This window comes from Scardinius erythrophthalmus (genome assembly GCF_964197995.2).
Source record: "Scardinius erythrophthalmus genome assembly, chromosome: 5".
Classification (NCBI taxonomy): Eukaryota; Metazoa; Chordata; class Actinopteri; order Cypriniformes; family Leuciscidae; genus Scardinius; species Scardinius erythrophthalmus.
In genome coordinates this window covers 35,179,785-35,200,279 of record NC_138225.1, presented here as the reverse complement: position 1 = coordinate 35,200,279, position 20,495 = coordinate 35,179,785, and the positions used below count along the sequence as shown (strand labels likewise).

At 39.4% G+C, this 20,495-nt stretch overlaps 1 protein-coding gene across 1 annotated transcript in view; it reads right to left on the bottom strand.

Moving 5' to 3' along the window:
- The window catches only part of setbp1 (SET binding protein 1), an 81,352-nt gene continuing 60,857 nt past the window's right edge, over positions 1 to 20,495 (bottom strand). The window contains exons 3-4 of the mRNA XM_081365440.1: positions 7,541 to 10,874; positions 1 to 3,649 (exon numbers count right to left, since the gene is read on the bottom strand). Of these exons, the coding sequence (XP_081221566.1) occupies positions 3,141 to 3,649; positions 7,541 to 10,874 (3,843 nt within the window). The 3' untranslated portion in view covers positions 1 to 3,140. The remainder of the gene's footprint in view (positions 3,650 to 7,540; positions 10,875 to 20,495) is intronic.

Genomic DNA, 20,495 nt, shown 5'->3' with positions numbered 1-20,495 from the left:
TGAGCTCTCGATAAATTCATTTATTTAATTTTTTTGCACAATGAATGACATGAACAAGATCAACTGTATTTTAAGTGCTCAATACTGCTCGCCGGAGATGGCTGCACAAAATGAGCTTTACAGTAAGAAAAAGAAATAAAAAAATAAAACTACAAGATCATGAACGGCAAAACATGACCAAACACATGCAAGCTTATATGTATGTACATATGTACAGGGTAGTACTTGTATTTATAAACATGTCTGTATACACAGTTACACAAAACATGAATGTGTATACATACATTCTATGTACAATGCATATGTTCGTGTATATCAGTATTTATTCTTCTCTATATACGTCCATTATTTGCTGTTTTTAATATCCATACAATGTACAAAATGCTTTATGAATTTAAAATCCATTACAAAAAACATATCAAACAATGTATAAGACCATCTTCTTGACTTTTGCAAAATTGATATGCATACAATGAAATAGAGCATGCAGAGAGAGAAATCAAATGATCAAAATGGTCATAACACCATATGTATGAATTCAAATTTAGACAGCGATAAGAGCTTCTGTTGTGTCCTCGTTAGGAATATTACTTTCGATTAACACTTCATTTGTATTATAACTTCATTAATAGCAATACAAACTAAAAATACAATAGTACATTTGAGTGGATGACATTCTCTCGGCGACCTCAGAAACATTTACTCGACACAAAGTCGCTATTGACGCTTAGGGAGCAGGAACATAAAAAAATACACTTCACTTCACAAGGCACCAATTATCAGCTGGTGGAGAAAATATATCTGGCATTTTAAAACCGAAGCCGAGCATATTTGAGCTGCCAGGCCTTGTTACCAAAGCCACGTTTGATTAACCTATTATAATCATCTATAATGTTTCAGAAAACTGCTACGGTGTACATTTTGTTTTAAAACATAGCTTTCGGTGCTTAAAGCACTAATAAATGGTCAACATTTTTGGCAATGTTCGCAGGTGTTCAGCGGAACCAGCGCAAATGGACACATCCTACAAAAGGTCCAGTACAACTGGCTGAGGCAAATAGCTGCCGGCATATATTACTTCTTTGAGCTTTAATGCACTGCAAGTTCTCACGAGGACAGAATGGTTCATAACACCGCCAACTACGTGTCCTGCTTTGGACAACTGTGAGTGCAACATATTGACATGATTCTTAGGCATGATTCACGCAGCTATACAGCAACCTACAGAAGGTAGACTATTTACAGGGGACAATTTGTAGAATTTAATTTTTGATTAAGGCTGCACTGCTTAGAGGCTGATTTTCCTCCTCTAGACAATGACTAGAATTGCAAAAGAAATGATAGTCAGTTTTAGCACTATTCTTTTGAGCGGTTGAGATTTCAAATTTTTCAGTAAGACCACTTCATTAAACAGAAAGCTTACAAAAGATTAAATGCTAAAAGTTATGTCAGTGGATTCACAGCAATAACCTGATGCATAGTAAATAAGCATGTATTCATTTAAAAAACCCTGCGTGGGTTTGGTTATAGAGATATTTTGAGTTTCTTTAGGTGAACTAGATGTGCTGCCTGGTCACTGAACTGTATATATGTATATAAATGTATGTATATAGACAGAATGAAGCCTATTATTCTGTAGCAAGACCTGCGAAAATGATCACATCGAAATGAACACATTACAACCAGGGCAGCAAACTCTATTATGTACATTCTAGACTGATATCTTGCCATTAATTGTTCCCAGTACCTGAACATGTTATGGATTTATAGACAAACATAAGGCACATATGTAAAAACTAAGAAATCAATAACAAATGGAAAGCTATTCAAATTAGGACCACATTCAAATCTATTCTGTCGCTTACTACATTATCAGTGTAATTTGTTTCTAAAATTTGATTCATTTGTGATGTCCTGTGTTCAAGACGATCACCTGTATAGTCTTCAGTGTACATTCCGTTATGTATTTTTCCAATCCAAATGACAGACTAATCGAAAAATGAGCACACCACCACACCATTCAGAGGAACATACAAAAAAAACGCAGCTAAACTGAAACCAATCTATCCTATGATGCACGACTACACTGAAACTTTGGTCATGGAGATATCTAATACTGACAGGTATATAGACATACTATTGTTTAGTTAACAAGAGCAGGCACATTCTCAAAGAGTCTCTGGAGAAGGCCATTCGAATAAGAACTTGTTTTCCAGTCAGATCATGAAAATATCACCCAGGTGCTCACTATTATTTAAAGCGAAAACCCAACGCTGACACTAAAACTTCAGCCCACTCAAAGTTGTTCTACAAAACAGAAAGAAAAGAAATAAGTGCTTTGTTGGTTTTAAATGCAACCGTAGCATTTTTCCATCGAGCCTGTTGTGAACTACTGGGATGTGTTTTGATGTCCTGTGTCGTCAACAAGCCTTCGATCTGCAGTGATTCCACTTCGTTAAGATTACACGACTAAATAGGTTTCTCCATTTGAACAAGCTTTCTACTTCTATTTGGTTAAAAACGGAACAAAAACATTTCAAACTTTATATGGTTTTTGATTTGATATGCTGACAGTATAGGTAGATCTAAAATACTTTGAATTTGAAATGTTAGTAGAATATGATGCTATGTACAGTGAAAACGATAGCCATCAAAACATCACTGAAAAGGGTTTCATCCGAAAGTATTGCCATTAGTTCATGCCTGAAACACACCTGAGCGCAGGCAAGCGTATGTAAGCGTGTGTTAGCGGTGAGTTACCAGTGAAATCAACCTCTGCCAGAAGATCTGAGCTTTGTGCTTGAGCGAAATAAAAAACAAGAAAGGAAAAAGTGCACAGTACTGTCATTTAAGTTCATTTACATGTGCTGGTAGATTATGGCTAAAGCCATATTTTCAACATCCTCATGGTTATGGGCTTTGGGAGAGTAAAAGTTCAGTTTGTCTCCTTGAGACCAATAATAAAGTATGAGACAGAATTGTACATACTGAAAGCGGAGCTCTTTAGACCACAACCATGATCCAAATTCTCAGCGAATGCCCATTAAAATGTGTCAGTAGAATTCAGATCAAAACAAACCGAAGAAACGATACAAAGACCCAAGCACAAGGCTAACTCACAGTGCACTGTCATAACCTCGCTAATGAGAGGTGAGAGTAGCTGCTTCTTTCCTGTACCCTCTTCCTCTGCGGTTTGGACGCTCCATTTGGAGCTCCGGCTGAACTTTGTGCCAGTGCTTGCCTCCCTGCATGGATTGCGGGTTGGTTTGGGATCTGGCCATGTGTACCACTGACTCGATGGCGTCTGTGATGGAGTCATGATTGGAGAACTCAAGCTGAGCAGGCACCAGACCGGTGTGAAGGTTCCTCTTCCCAGGAAGGTCCACACACTTTTCAAGAACTGGCATCTGACCCAGCAATCCCTCCTCGAGAGAGAGCGGCTGCTTCCTTGGCCTCCCTCGGCGTCTCTTCACCATGTTGTTCCCTGTCTTGGCCTGCCTCTGAAGTCTCTTGACTTTTAGAATCTTGTTGACGTGATCCAGGTTTTTCTTGGTGGTGAGGATCTTGGAGAAGGCACACATTTTTCGCATGTCGCACTGGATATCTTCCACTTCGTTGCCCTTGTACCTCCTCTTGTATGAACTGTGGTCTGGAGATGAAAGGACAAGAAACAAAGCAAATCAATGAAAAGGACAAGCAACAGCTTATTCACAACCAGTTCCAAAAGTATCAGAATTAAATGACGTTTGTTAATGGTTCTCGCTTCTGGAACGAGTGCTAAAATACTATGGCCGAGTTTCCTGCACTACCTTAAGCCTGTTTTATACTTCTGCGTCGAACTGCCGCCGTAGCTACGTCGTAGGCTGTGTGTAGCGCGCGTACCCTACGGCGTACCCTGACGTGCACCTCTCCAAAAATGTAACAACGCGTCAATTCTACGCGGACACAAGCGCGGTGATTGGTCTGCCAGAACCCCTCCCTCGGGGTTTCACATGCTCCCTAGGTGCGCGTCAACGCTGACAACGACACGGAAGTATAAATTAAAACCAACACGTTGCCTACGGCGTATAGGCTCCGGCGTAGGTCTAACGCAGAAGTATAATGAGGCCTTAACTCAGTTGCACAGCAACAACGCTTCTGAATCAACTAAACAATATACAGCACAACCAGTTTGATTTTAATTAGTGTAGCAGCGATTGGTTTTTCATTTGACAATGTGTAGTTAAACCTACACCATGTTTTGGCAGTATTTTTTAATATAAGATACCACTTTTTTTTCTTTTTTTTTTGTATTTGATTTAATATAAAGTTAAGGCCAATTATGGGTTTGCATTTACACCTCCTGTCTTTTAAAAAAGACATTATAAATGCCATTGAAAGACCTTTTGCAAGAATGGTTTTAAAATAATTTATTATTGAAATTATCTCATCATTTGGCAATAGAATTGCATTTATTTAATCTAAATACTTAGTCCCTAAAAGTAATAAAATAATCATTAATGGAACTATCAAGGAACTGGAATCAATAAGAGGAATCAGAACTGGAATCATTACATTCTTCACGGTTCCCATCCCTAGCTATGAGACACTGATTGTGAAAAATGTGCTAGGCCAGTCTGGTAAACATTTGGCCAGTCATTTGTTATAATATAATTGAATTGCACATCATCTCGCTAGCTGAAGCAGTGATATTTATAAAGTAAACTTAAGACCCCCTGAGTGAGTCATGACGTATGCAGTCAGACTGAGAAAGATAAACTTTCTTCTGTGCTTAATGATGTGACAATCCAATGTGTCAACATTCTAATTTGTATTAGCTGGTGTATAAATATTCCTGCATATACAGATCTGATAGCAATTGATACAGCCAAGCTTGTTGAGTCATGCAGTTTATCATTATCAGCTGTCAGTCTAACAGACTGAAGCGTTAATAAGCGAACACGTGAAAAATGCCCCATGAGAGGAGAGGACTGTGAAGCAACAGCTCACTTAACACTTGACATGTGGATAACTGCATCCATGCACATAACAAGGAAACATCAGGAACCTCCTACTTATCAGACAATCAGTGAATATAGCCAGTGTTCACATTCACAATGAATAGATATGTCTGTAAATGTGAGTAATAAACTAAGAGGCCTCAGATACATTTGTGATTAATTTACTGCCTCTACACTTCACGTTGGAGCTTTGGAAGGAAGCCCAGACCAGAGGAAATGCTGGGTTTCTGGCAGCCTTGTTTGAAATGAGTTCAGACAGCCTAAAGCTGCCTAAAATGTGTGTTCCACATCTAAGATCTCTCCTGCACTCTTTTCATATCTCTGGAGAGGTCTCTTTTTCTCTTTTCTTGTTGATTGCCACTCCATCTGGTAGGTTTCCATGAAAACAAACAAGAGCTGTAATTCTGGAAGATGTTCGAGATCAGGGCGCTCTATGCCTATGCATTTCCAGGTTTCTCTTAAGACTCACTTAAGAGTGCACCTGTGCAAACCCAAAAACGGGATACACTCCTTCTTAATTCTCCTTCTCCTTCTTGGAATCTTCTCATTATAGCATTAAAATGCAATGTTAAATCAAATGGCAACCACACTTTCTAAACAATCAACAGGGCTATTTTGGATGCGAGTTAGAACAAAACAAAACTGGAAAAAAATGTGCATGGGTCACTAGCCAGCTGTGCATGGGCTCCTTCAGCCCATTTGGTTTCAATAAAGTAAAATGTGTGCCTGACTAAACATGAGCCCTTCCTTCTCTGGCCTCAGTTTATCACTGGGAAACTTGCAGAGTCTTCCCAAGTGCCAACAAATCATTGGACAGAGACATTCATTTTCAAAGGGAGTGTCACAACTCATTTATTCCCTGAAATCTCTACCTGCATCCTGTGCACAATGTTTTCATTAGTGGCAGCAATTTATGGACTTGCCTCGCCGCTGTCCCCACAGCTCCGCTCTACACGGTAGTGGAGGCCTACTTCCTGTTGCCATGGCAACCGAATTCCACAGTTCAAAGGTAAATGATTTCAAAAAATACAGTGGTGCAAGATCACATTTTTGCCCCTGCAAATCCTCTAGTCGATTGTCAAGGCAAGCTCATTTAACTCATTTAATACACAAAATCCTTGTTAAGCAAATGTGGGTGTAGACCTGCTTGAAAACTCATCATGCACTGGCATCAGTAAGGGTTTTAATAGGGGTTTTCTTGCTTGCAGTGTAAAGAAAGATGAAACTAAACCAGTACGATCAAATGGAAATCCTTGGTGTAATTCCTGTGCTAGCAAATTAGTGGCAGTAGGTTTTACGTTAAAGAGGGTTTAGAGAGCTGAAAGATCTGTACATTGAGAGCTCCATCAGAATTTCAATCCATACCATATGTGCTCACTGATGTATGATAAATTACCTTCAAGAGCCTGTGAAAGGGTGATATTTCTAATGGATACATTTATTTAACCCTGTATATAATCTTATTCTTTGTGAGATAGATAGATAGATAGATAGATAGATAGATAGATAGATAGATAGATAGATAGATAGATAGATAGATAGATAGATAGATAGATAGATAGATAGATAGATAGATAGATAGATAGATAGATAGATAGATAGATTTAATTGGGACATAGTAAAGTTAGGCAACACGATATATTCCTTATACGTTTAAAATATGGAAGAACATCTCCAAACTAGACACTCCCATCACAATGATTAATAGCCTTATTATCAAAGAGGTGCTGTCGTCATGCCATGATTCCATAGCAAATATAACTAATTAATCGTAAATGAGATGTGACCTTAAATGCAAATTTGAGCATATTTAAAGCCTCATTTTGCTGCTTTTATTGCATGATAGCCATAATGCCACTGGCAAAAAATGTGACTGCCATAAAAAGGCAATTCTGTCAAAACATGCTTATCGTAATCTGCGCTTTGAAATCAACACAGATGTACACTTAGGTGGGATGTATGTCATATTTCTCTGTTTAAGTACAACAAACTAGCTCTTTGAAGCATCGAGTAAATTCATGGAGGTGGGTGGTAGCAGGCAGAATGTGAGTCATCCTCATAGTTCCCCTAGGGGAGTGAAAATGTAATCTAACTGTGCCTTGGGCTTGCAATTCCCCTTCAGTGGAGTAGACTGGATTCATTAAACCTCTGGCTTCTCTCCAGCTCTTTTAACAAGAGGCAAGGTTTTTTATTGCATGTCTGTAGAATATAAATCAAAACGTGTGAATAATATATCTCTAAGAAAAAAACATTGGCAGGCAGGGGCGAAAAGGGAGGAAAGAGAAATTTGTGAATTATAGTTGTCTCCATCCATGCATTACACTTTGCTTGCCAGATGTACTGAGAATAGAATACAAAGTGTTCAGAAAGCACATTTGTTTCTCTAGATTTTGTACTTAATAGCAGAACATGATTTGACTTGTATTCAACTAATCACAAGCAAAATAATATTCATTTATAAAAATAAATAAGTGAATCAATATTTTGTATGGATCTTGCATTTGTCTGAATGCATTTCATAGAGACAGATATATTTTTACCTGCTACAGCTGTGTTGGACTGGTACATCTGCTCGACACTCTCTTCTCTACCTCCTTGGAAAGACGCCATGCTTCCTCCTCTGTATGCAGCAAAGTTCTCCAAGCTATGCCTCCTGATGTGAACGCTAGAATCATCATCCTCTAAGTGCTGCCCCTTGAAGGAGTCCAGCGTCTGGTCCTGGCTGGCTCGCAGGCGCTCATGTGGTTGTCTAGTGCAGATGTTAAGGAAGTTGTTTAGTGTCTCTCCTCGAGTGCGTTTACAATGCTGAGAGTCAGATAAGGATAATGATGAGAGCGTGTCTACTTCAAAGTAGTTCCTGGAAGCTTTTGGCGAAGCATCTGTGCTTTGCTTGCCTCTTTGCTTGTCCTTCAGTTTGGACAGAGAGTTATTCTCGAGTCTCTCATTCAAGAGGCTGAGAAAGGCTGGACTCTGGGTTCCACTGAAGAGCCCCCCGAGATCCTCCCTCTGTGGGATGTACTGATCCTCTTTATGTTTGTACTTGTGCTTGTGCTTGCGTTTGTGGAGACAGACACTTCCCAAACAGCTGCTCGAAGGGTGATGGGAGTCGCTCATTCTAGATGAAGGCATCTCATGTGGCATATTCTTTGCTCGATGTCTGCTAGGAGCAGTGAGACTGGAGGACGCACCAGGGTGGAACTTTGGTGGAGGAACTGGTGGCCTCATGAGAGGAGAGGCTGAAGGTCCAAGTGCATGAGATAAGTAAAAGGGAGAAGGGTACTGACCATAATAGCCCATGTTTATCATACTTGTGGCAAGAGGCATGGATGTGTAAGGCATCGCGTAGGGTGCATAGTAATTGCCACCAGGCACTGGGCAGCCAAACCCTTGAATAAAAGGCATCTTTGATATTGGCTCGTTTGACTTGGCTGGCCGACCACGCCTCCTCTTTGACTTATCAGAGCTCCTGCGAAGATAGTGCACAGGGTCGTAAGGATAGTATGGCATAGGATAATAGTGGTCAAAGTTGAGACGGAAGATGCTGGGATAGGAATTCTCATGGTAGAATTTGTAGCTGCGGTGAGAGATTCGGAAGACCTGGAATTTGCTAACCAGCTCCTCGAGGTCAGCCATAAACTGCAGGTCGTCCTGGCTCTGGAGGGCCTTGCGTTTCCTCCTATGCTTCTGCTTCTTCAGGCTCTCTTGAGCGAAGAAATTTTCCACAGCGACCGCAGTGACACGCTTCTGGTAGTGCCCCCTCACTGCTTTGCTCTTTGCCTCTATAACAGCTGCCTCAGTGGCATCAAAACTGCAAAGATCAAATGAGTATCTCCGACGGGATGCCGGGCCTTTCTCGGTCTGGTCAGATGTACTGTTGTTGTCGGTGCCAATTCCACTATCACTAGGGATTGTCTCTTCACTGTGGGACTCGCTAACTGGAGACAGGGTGACTTCTTTGATGGAAGCCACTTCAGACAGGTGGGATGGTGAGTTGGCCATTAGTCTTGGGGGAGACAGCTTCCAGTTACTACTGAGCAAGCCCTTATGCGTTTTCGTGGGCAATGCACTGATAGGCTGTAGATTTGGCATTGTCTTCAGGTCATGCTGGCTGGTATCTGTGGTGGCAGGGTGAGCTGTCCCACCTGCTGCAGAGTGAGAAGAGAGGGGCTGCATGACCCTGGGAGAAGGCATTCCGGTTGTGGATGATGTATTAGAAGGCACTAGAGGGTTCTCGAAGGGACTTGAAATAGGCAACGAGTGCTTATCACTGGCTTTGTGCTCATTTTGCTGGGCTTGAAGATCAATTCTGGGCTTCCTACCCCGTTTTTTGCCTATGTAAATAGTCCCACGCTTGCTGACATTGATTTGCTTGCCAAAACGGGCCTCGATTGTCGATGCCACGGTCGTCATGGCATTTGAAACCGGAACATTGGACTTCAAGGCAAGATTGCCAGGATTAGAAGTGGACAAAAGTTCATTCAAAATGCTCTGCATCTTGACCAGTTTCATTTTCTTAGTTGCCCTCTTTTTAAGGACACCTTCTTGACCTGATTTCTTGAGTTTTAACTGTTGTGCAGGAGGGGATTTGTTGAAGGCCAACTGCACTAATTTTGACATATTATGCTTCCTCCTCCTTTTTGAAGTGCTGGATGAATTTTGAGTGATAGGGCTAACTGGGCTTGTTGCGGTTCCTTCGTGAATTGTCTCCACAGTAAGTAACGGCTGTTTCTTGGGCCGTCCACGTTTCTTTTTCACTGGAGTAATGACTGTCAAACTGTTTGTGTTTGTGTAGAGTGGGCTGGATGGGGTAATAGGGAAGGCAGAGGGTGGGTCTTCAATGGACAGAGATTGATTCACGTCTTTATGAGGAGAGGAGTTCTGGGACTTTAAATAAGACCACCTGTCCTTGACCTTTGATAGCCTACCCTCTGTTTGCTTGTCGGCATCAATCATTGATCTTGGTCTCCCAGCTGGTGTTTTCCTCTGTCTATTCTGAAACATCTCAACATCATCAGTCATTGTCCCAGCACTGTCTTCCTCACTCTCTCGTAAATTCACACCGAATTGGTTTGGTGTAATGAAATCTATTTTCTTTGTCATTTTAGGTTTTGTGCTCCCTTGGTCTGTTTTATCAGTCTTCTCAACTTGCTGTGTGATTTGTGAATCAGATAAGTTATCTTCAACTAGTTTTCTATTTCTTCGCTTTTTACTCATAGATTCATCTGCGTGAAGGGTGCCACAGCTTGATGTTGTCTTACTCTCATCTGTCCTACTGCTTGACTTCTCAGGCTCCTCAGTCTCAAATTCATTTTTATCAGTTTTGTATGGTTGTCTTTCCTTAGTACTTCCTTGGTTTTCAGTATCTCTGTCCATCTTTTTGACCCACTGAAGGCCTAAATTATGCGTGGTTGGGGCCTTCATTGGGTCTTTCCTACCATATTTACGTTTGATGTTCCCAAAAACCTGCTCAGTGACTATCTGCAAGCCTCTGTCTTTGCTAAAAGAGAAAAGACTTGAGTCAGCTGGAGTACTCAATGTATCAACTGGAGATGATGCTAGTGTGTCAGTGCTTTGGGAAGACATGGCAGATGCAAAGAGACCTCCAGATGAACTGCCTGTGCCCTTTTTAACTTGCGTTTTCGAGAATGATGTGTTGGGTTCTGACAAAGGGTTCTTGTTAGTGCATGCTGATTCTCTTTTTGATTCTGGTTCTGTCCTGTGTTGCTCTTGGTACACTACATCTCCAACAGTATCCAACGGCTTTGTCCAGTCAAGGTGGTGAATGTCGTTGCTTTTAGACTCATGCTTTGGTTTTGTGCTCTCCATCATCACGTTGTCAGTTTTATTCACAAGTTTATAAGGCCTCTCATAGGTCTGAAATTGAAAAACAAAAGGAAGAATTTAGAAAACAGACAAACGTTATGTCAAGATAATATTATTAAACACATGCTTTTCATTCTCTTACACAAGGTAGATTAACAGAGAAACATTCACACCTCATATAAAAAAAAACTAAAAAAAAAAAAACTAACTAGGAACCTACATGTTGTTACTGATAACAACTACTGTTTTGCTGCCAAGTTCTCAGCTTGTGGGCCACACCTACTGAAAGCATATAATACTGTGTACAATTGTGCAAGCCTTTGAGACTTGTGGTTTGGTCTGTTAGAAATAACGTATTGCAAGATCAGCACTTGATACTAGGATATGTTCTGTAAAGCCATCCTGTTTTCAAAGCCAACAGCTACAGGCGGTAATGAAGTTTAACCACAGTTTTGTTTTTCAGCAGGTCAACTTCCATTTCAGTGCTCTGCAGCTGAGGCTAAGACAGTCTATGCTGCGGTTTCAGATTAGTTTACATCTGGGGTCCCAGTGTTTTCAACAGGCTCACAACAGGAAAGACACCAAAAAGACTAAATGCAAAATGTAACTTCAGAAAATACAAATTGTACCTACTAGAGGTACTGCATAAAATAAATGAAGAAAAAATAACAACAAAAGAACCAATTGAGAATCATTGTACAAAGAGTCTTTAATTGTTTAAAGCTTAAAGAGCTTTAAAGAAAGTGGTAGGAATAAGTTATGTTACTTTGGCACTGACAAGTCTGATTACATCAGTAAAAGAAGATTTAGTCTCCTGGAGTCTGGTTTGTTTGGGTCACAGAATTTCTGACATAAACCAAAGAAATGCATGGAAAGACAAATGTGGTAAAAGAGTTTAGAAAAGCATAAGTAAGTTCCCTTGGAAGATGACATCCTGGAGTTATGAAAGGCCTGTCTTAAAACAACAGTGAAAGTGAGCTGAACTGAGCTGAACTATGAAGAAACCAAAGAAAAAGCACTTTGTAAAAGTTCACAAACTGCATCTCTTATTTGACGCAAAATCTTAGTCACTTTAAGTATAACCGACTAATGACTACAATTTTTTTTACTAATTAGCTAGATTTTTTCATTTTCTGAAGAAAATGTGAGGGTACCTGCCTCTGAAAAACTCGCTACCACGGTGCAAGGTTTTGTGGGTCGTTTTCTAAGCCGTTTCTAAAGGTGTTCTGATGTACTACTAATTGTTTAGGTTAGTTAGTGCCAACCCATTGAGTCTGGCGATGGGAGCTACAACCTGGCTTGCACCATTTCCCAATCCAGTTTCTCTCTCTTTACCCCCTCATTTTCCCGTTCTCCACTCTTTTATGAATAGTTGTTCCAAAAATGACCAAAATAAAACCCAAATCTTTAAAAGTACAGATAGATAAGGAGGAGGGAGAACAGCAGTTTGGTTGTCCTTTAAATTTATTTCCCTTAAAACCAATCCGAGAACAACAGGAGCTACCTTTGACAGGTTAAATGACCACAGACAATTATGGAGTCCACTGGCAAACTTTATAATGGTAACCAGCCAACCTTTCACACTATTTGGAAGAGCTTTTTTTTGTTCCTCCTCTAATCAGCCAAGAGTAATGCATCACTTAACTCCTAACCAGCTCCTGAAAGAGCCCAGGCAGAAAAGACTTTTATCTGCCGTGCACAGCCCTCACCTAAAATATCCTAGGATGCTTCTGACTTGCATGTGTGCGTGTGTGTTTCAGGAGTCATCCCTCAGCCTAATCCTCTCCAATATCATTCAATCAGTAGTTTTTAATTAGAGGGAAGCAGACATTAATGAGGGATCACTCCTCTGCCAGCCTTGTCCTTTTTATTTCCCCCATCTGTGAGAAACTGCATCACCTTTCAGATTCCTAATCCTGTAATCCTATGAGGAATTTGCGGTCTCCCCCGGCCCACAGGATACAGTCTCCGCTGCTGCATGCCAAGTCTCCTGGCCGCCCTTTAATTTGCCTAAATGGCATTATAAAAAAAAAAAAAAAAAAGAAAAACAATATCTAAGGGATATGGTGTAACCTCACCATTGAGGATGCCACTGCTATTCTAAATACTCACTGGGAATCTCAATATCTGTCATCTTTATCGTTTGCCTGTCATATTCCATTTCTTTCACCAGAATAAAACACTCACAGTTTGTATTCTGACATGAATATGACACGTAAATAGAGTTCCCTTTCAAATAACAAGTGTCAAACCCACAATTCAAGTGAATTAAAATTCAGAAAAAGAAAATAATGAAACTGGCGATGGTGTTCAGCAGTCATACGTTACAAATATGCCATTGCTCAGTGTAAATACACCATACCATATTGTGTCAATGTGTTGACAAGTGAGTCCCTCACCAGATAATAAAAATCTCTGCAGTCATAAATGACTTATGAGCCCTCTAATGAGCACTTCCTATCTGTTGTAAACAGAGCAGCAGTTCTGGCAGGGCCACTGGGCAGTCTGGCGCAGTAGGCACCAAATCCTGGCGGACACCATTGCACTCAAAGCCCAGAACTGCAGGAGACGAGTCAGTCTCAGACCAGATAAACAGACAGGGAGAAGGCAGCCGAGATTACAGAGTCTCTTGCATAATAATAAGCTAGGTTTGGCATCCTCGTGGAGCCCTCGATACCCCCTTTTTCCCTCTTCCATTTCTTGCTTGCTCTTGTTGTTCTCTTCATTTTTTCCCCCTCCATCACCGCCATGGTAATTGGCCAGCCAAAACCTCATTGGCCTCTTATGTGTTTGGTAACCATGGGATACTGTGAGTCAGAGCCACTGAAAATAGACAGAAATGCAGCGAGCCAAACATGCAACTTTGCCCGACTGATACCCGGCCAAACTTGCTCTACCCTCCACTAAATCCTGCCTGTCCTGATGCAAGAGCTCACTGTTTGCCTTTCAGACTGACAGATGAGCAGTCCACAAGTCTGATGCTGGATCAACACAGCTTGGCGTGACTCTGGAAGTTTGGACACATCCAAACTTTGACAAACGATGCAATAACAGCTTGTAGAAGCAGCACTGCTACACAAATTGCAACCGGCACACCACAAATGCAATATTGTGAAGGGGTCATTTCTTTCGTTCATGTCATCCCTGCAATCCCACAAGCTTTTATAGTTCGATTAACATGACAGCAGGTCAGCTTTGTTTTCTGACCAAACAGCAGTGTGCTAGCCACAGGGCTAATTGGTCAAATTACAGCCTTTGTAACACGGTCTCAGTAACACTTTCTGAATTGGTTAGTGAAAGCCAGCGCGGAGTTGTTAGACATCCCTCATGCCATGGTGGCCATGGGTAATGTGACACCCGATTGATGACAACATAAACCTGGATAGAGTGTCAATCACCTGATCTGGAAAATCTAGCTCTAGTTACAGGACTTGAGGCATCTTTAAATCCATCCTGGGACAGTCAAAATGCCCACTAGTTTGACACAGTGGATTACAACGTACAAAGGTCTAATATAGAGTAAATGCTGTGAGGAAACTTCTGATGATGCTACATTTTGAAATTATGCCATGTATTTGACTGAAGTACATGCATGTCACAAATCTAAAAGCTTTAATGATGTTATCAAGAGTGTTTTAAGTGCCTCATAAAAGCTTTGTAATTGTAATAGCAATTTTAATTAAGTCTCATGATGTATCAATAGACATAATTCAATATATAATCAATTATATATCAATATCAATAAAATTTTGACATAATGCACTTAATACAAGCAGCCTGTATAGGTTTACAGTGGTTTTTCCCTCATTGTCTCCATATGGGCACATAATGTAGTAGTGAAGTATAATTTGCTGTTTCTTAGGCTTGAATGTGTTAAAGATCACCAAGTAACATGTGAAATTTTAGTGCTTAGGCTAAGCATAAAATTAATATCAATGCAAAATGACCTTTAATATGCAACCTATTCTACTTTCAATGATACATTTCTGAATTAAATAGGATATTGCTGTGGTGTCCAAACCTGCTCCTGGAGGGCCACTGTCCTGCAGAGTTTAACTCCAACCCTTATTAAACACACATGAAACCAGCTAATCAAGGTCTTCAGACTTACTAGAAACAAAGCCACCTGAAGGCAAGCCTGCAACCTTAGCCGGAAAAAGCGTAATGCTAGCTAACGCTGCGGTAAGCAGGGAAGGAGACAAGAGGCCTTTTTTAAAAAAAATGAATGGATGTCAATGGAGGAGAGGCTTCACTATGCTGAATAAACCGCTTTTGTGAGGAAATCGCTTATTTAATTAATCATCATCCTGTCCGCTGATCTTCAACATATTTACTCTTTAACATTCATTTTAAATGTATCTAGAGTTTAATCCGAAAAAATGCAGTTTTATAAGAGAAGTCACGGACAATTGTGCAACAGGTATGATTCAGTTTATGGCACTTCTCATTCGTTTCTATAGTATCCGCAAACAGTGATTGACTGTCCCACAACTCTGAACGAAATTCAATGACGTCAAGGCTGTAATGTGATTGGTTATCAAGGCACACGTGGTCCAAGTTAGCGGTGAGGCTTTTTCCAATGGTAAGGATCCTCGTATCTCTCAATAATAAGACCATCTCTGCTAGAAACTTCCAGACAAGTGTGTTGGTGTGTGTGCTTGGTTATTAAATGAGAAAAAAAAGGTGATTTCCATCATTACATACTAGAGTTTGCTAAAAATAAATGGCCAAACAGCTATTTGGCTATTGGCATAATCCTTTAGACCACACTATCTGTGACATCATGAGAAAAGAGTACTTTTATAAGTGATAATGTTTTTGAAAACAAATTGCAAAAGACACACATTTTTCATGAATCATTCACAAAACAACCAGGAACATGCATTAAGAAAATAAATAGGGTAAATTATGATTTCATGTTGACTTAACATTTCACATAACATTTAAAAAACAAGAAAACTTAAGGATCTACTTCTTTAAAAAAAAAAAAAAGAATCTTAATATTGCACCCTCAATGAATGTCTAGTTAGGGAATGGTTTACGTTTAACTTTTGGTTTACGCCACCATCACTCTTTGGTAATCCTCAGAATTAGCATGAAAATGAGCTGTTTGACAAGAGAAACAATTAGCAGCCATTTCAATTTCGCACTCTCTCAGTCTAAAACTTTTAATGATGAATTAGATTGATTGGTGGAGAGAGGCAAACACAAACGAGCCCTTCTCTCTCTCATTGGCTACACTGCTGTACTCTCTCATCTCTTAATTTGGCTTTTAATACTATTAGCCTCCGTAATCATGGCAATTGGCTTTAAAGTTCCAGTCACGCTGTGTGTTTGTTGATGTGGGGAATAATTAATTATGAGCAGTCCCACCAGGCCCTCTGAACTCATCCGCCCTGACTGATTAACAGACCGTAGGCAGCAACGGCAGAGCGTTCAATCTGCCGCTAACATATAAGAGATAAAACTGCCACCATCTTCGGAGATATGATAAAAAAAGGTATCCCGACCACCCTCCTCCCCGAGCGTGTCTATTGGTTGCCACAATATCAACTATTGTTTTTTTTTTTTTTTGACTCGTCACAATATGAGCAAGTTCCTCTATCTTCAGAGAAGACCCATCTGGATGATGAAGAATGAAGAGGAAAAGATGGGCTCATTCTGAGACCCATTATAAAACGTCAACGGATACGTTATGCCGCGGCTTTAACAATGCATCTGGCACAAACTAAATAGACTGCCCAGTTTGTAGCAGAGATGCAGCATGAATACGTGAATTGATACTGAAACATTTGTGGCGGTTCAGAGGCTGAATAGAATATAATAGGACGTACTAGCATTTTGATGCCATCCTGCCATGTGCCAGACGCCAACAACTGAAGAAGCTCAGATTCAAGGAACATCTGTGTCGTTTAATGGTTGCTTTCGAAGCCAATCCGCTATGAACTTCAGCTCAAGTGATAATAAGAAATCCATTGAGTGCTACTTTACTGGTTTATGGACATTTTGTGGAGAGGAGCAGAGTCACAATGACATAGATAGACTGACAATAAACAGACATTTACCAATGGATTTATTAAGTAGCAGAGTGTGCCAGCTCTTAAGGTCTAGTTGCTTTATTGCTAGACACCTTCCATCACCTGCAAGAAATGTGCAGATTCACTAGTCCTGCATGAATGCTATAAAGAAACTGCTAATTTAAATCTAAATATTTACAGAGAGAAAGGGGGTTTTAGTCCCTTCTTAAAAAAATGAAGCAACATGGCGAGCAAGACATCAGTAAAATGAAGTATCCTCCACCTGCACTAATGAGAACAGTCAGCAGGGGTCATTAGCAGGAATCATATAGCTCCGTGACTAATGTCTTTCCACAGCTGCGTTCAGTCTGCAACTCGACTCTATGGTTTATGACTAACCTCCATATGTGGCATAAATGAGGTTTGTTTACTGCTAAAGTTTAAGAAATATGCTTTACAATACCAAGGCAAATGAATTAATCTAAGCTTTAATGCTTGACATTTTATATATATATATATAATACACATTTTATACAAGTATTCTAACTTTTTAGACTTGCTTTAGCGTGATGCATTTACTGCAAATCTGCAAAGATTTTTTATCCTTTCCAGTAGAAATGGGAGTGGTGCTTGTCTGTACAAAACACTATCATGATGCTAGTGTCATGATGCAGGTGAGGCAAAGACAAGGAAAAGTGGATCTTGCCTCGGAAAGAATTTTATTGCAAACAAAAACATAAACCGTAACACACAACCGTGAAAATCAACGTATTATGCATTATGCCAGGCAGTTGCCAGGGTGTTTTGGGTAGCTGATAACGTATGAGACATTTTTCACCAGTTTTATTGTCCGATACTGTAAGTGAAAATCACATTATCGCTTACGAAAGTACACTACCATTCCAAAGGTTGGGATCGGTAAGATTTGGTCATTTTTATGAAAGACGTCTCTTGTGATCATCAATGCAGCATTTATTTGTTCAAAAATAAGTAATATCATGAAATATAATTACAATTTAAAATAACTATTTTCTATTTTAATATATTTTAAAATCAGAGCTGAATTTTCAGCAGTCGTTACTCAAGTCTTTATGCATTACTCAGTCAATCATTCACATATGCTGATTTGATGCTTAAGAAACATTTCTTATCAATGCTGAAAGCAGTTGTGCTGCTAAACATTTTTGTGGAAACTGTGACAGATTGTTTGATCAAAACAGAAAAGATCTTGAAAAAGATATCTGTAAAATTATAAATGTTTTTACTGTCACTTTTGATCAATTTAATGCATCCTTCCCGAATAAAAGTATTAATTTATTTTAATAACAATCATTTTAAAATATCTTACATCTTAGTGGTCCTTATCTTTTGAAATAGCACACATCTCAACCAAGTACACGATTTAAGGCATCATTCCCATTCGTAGCACAAACAGTGCAAGACTAATTATGCTCTGAAGTTTAATACTTCGGGTGAAGGGTTTTGAAAACCTCCTAAACCAAAGTATGAGCTGTAGTAATTGCACTGTGACCTTACATTTTGATGTATTTCAGCATCATGCAGTTGACACAATTTGTGGCATATAGCCAGGGGTCATTATGTCGTCACCCAGTGCTTTCAGAAAATCAATCAGTCTCAGACTGTTTACAATAGATCACCTCACTAAATCCCCTTATCCAGATGAAGAATTCCATTTGGCATTTCTCGTGTTTGTAGAATGCACCACAGGAATGAGAGAGCGGTGCGGCGGTAGAGGTCTGGGGGAGACTGAGGGGCAAAGGCCTGATGAAAACCATACCTTGCTCACGTCCATTATCAACAATGAAAAGCCAAGTCTTTTACTGTAAGTGGCCGTTTTCTGCTGGTTTGGAGTTAGCTTTTAATCTGGGAAGGTGAAAGGTTCTTGATCAGTATATAGATGGACGTCCTCTGCTTACCTGCCATATCAGATACAGCCAGACTAAACACCATTAATGAGACAGACAGTAAATCACCAACTTCAGCCATGCAGAAAGTCATGTATCACAACGCAAGAAAACTTCTAGGACTTCACACACTGAATTATCTTTTTCTCACAGTATTGCATCAATTAGGGCTGGGCGATATGGCCAAAAAAAAAATCACGATAATTTTTTTTATATCAGTCGATATCGATAATTATCACGATAAAAGTCAAATCTTTATTTCTTTCAAGTTTAAAGGCAGATTTTTGCTCCTAAGTGAAAGTTGTAGAAACCAGAGCGTTAATTGTGGTTTTAAACTACTCTTTATTGTCAGAACATATCATGACAAACACTTGCCAAACTGGTGAACATTTCACAAATCTGAGGTAGAACATTCAAACATTTATCATTTTTCCTTAACAAAATAAATATCTTTATTGGACAATTCATTTCTTAGTTTCTGCATGTGCTAATTTGTATTTGGTAAAATGTAATATTCTGACTGTTTGAGTTTTATTAAACTTAACCATTGGTCATCCAGTATCGTGCACTTAGATCATGATAACCTCACTCATGGCATAATGTAACTTTATGGTTTCTATGGTATTTGTATGAAAAACATTAGCCTAAATACATTATTAAATACTGTAATTATATTCCATCAGTCCTTTAATACATCGTCTACATTAATAATATAATACAATTCAATATGTATATCCCACATTTCATGGTGCAGTTAATATTACTAGGCTAATGTACAGTAAATTCATGGTAAATGATGGGAATTTGTAGACGGGAAAGCCTTCTGACTGTATCGTTGCGCAGTGTTTCTCCTGTTTGTCAGCGCTGTTTCATCTGCCTTTAAACTGGTTTAAATCACTGAGACATTGTGTTCCTCACTGAATTCAAGCGCTTCTCACTGGATCTCGTGACCGAGACCGATCAGAGTAAACGCATCGGCTCTAGTGAGCTCGCGCTGCGCTGCTGTTTGGACTTTGAGCCGAGCGGATAAATGGTCCGTGTGGCGCGCGGTTCAAATGAGTTTCGTTCTGCTTTTGGCGCATAAACATTTTCGAACATTTATCGACCTCTTGATATCGTTTTATCGAGAAAAATTATAAAGCGATAATTATCGTTATCGTTTTATCGCCCAGCCCTAGCATCAATACTTTAATTTTTTTTAAAACAATATTTTTCTGGTCATTATACATGATATGCATTGCTATATATTGCATTTTGCCAAATGTATTACAACAACATGCACTGTATCAGGAAGCATATGCCGATACTAGGGACGCCCCGGAATTCTGGCCAATGCTGACAAGCCAAGTTTATTGTTATGGTTAGTTTAATATGAAAATTGCATCTAAATAGGCCTACGTTAAAACTACAAATTAAACTACAAATACTACAAATTTAATCAACCATTTTAAAGGCTACAAGTGAATTTCAACATTATAATATACATGAAATTGGATATTCATTTTGAGATTTACTTAAAATTACATTTAATTGTGGAATTGGTAGTATTTTTAAAGAGTAACTAAGTTAGTATTAGATGATGGCAAAGGTCATCTAAATGCAAAAATACAGGAAATGACCAGCATATTTAAATATCCAATATCGATAGATCCCAATAAATGAAAAAAAAAAAAAATATTTTAAACAAAAAAATTATAAAAATGTATATATATTAATACAAATTAATAACC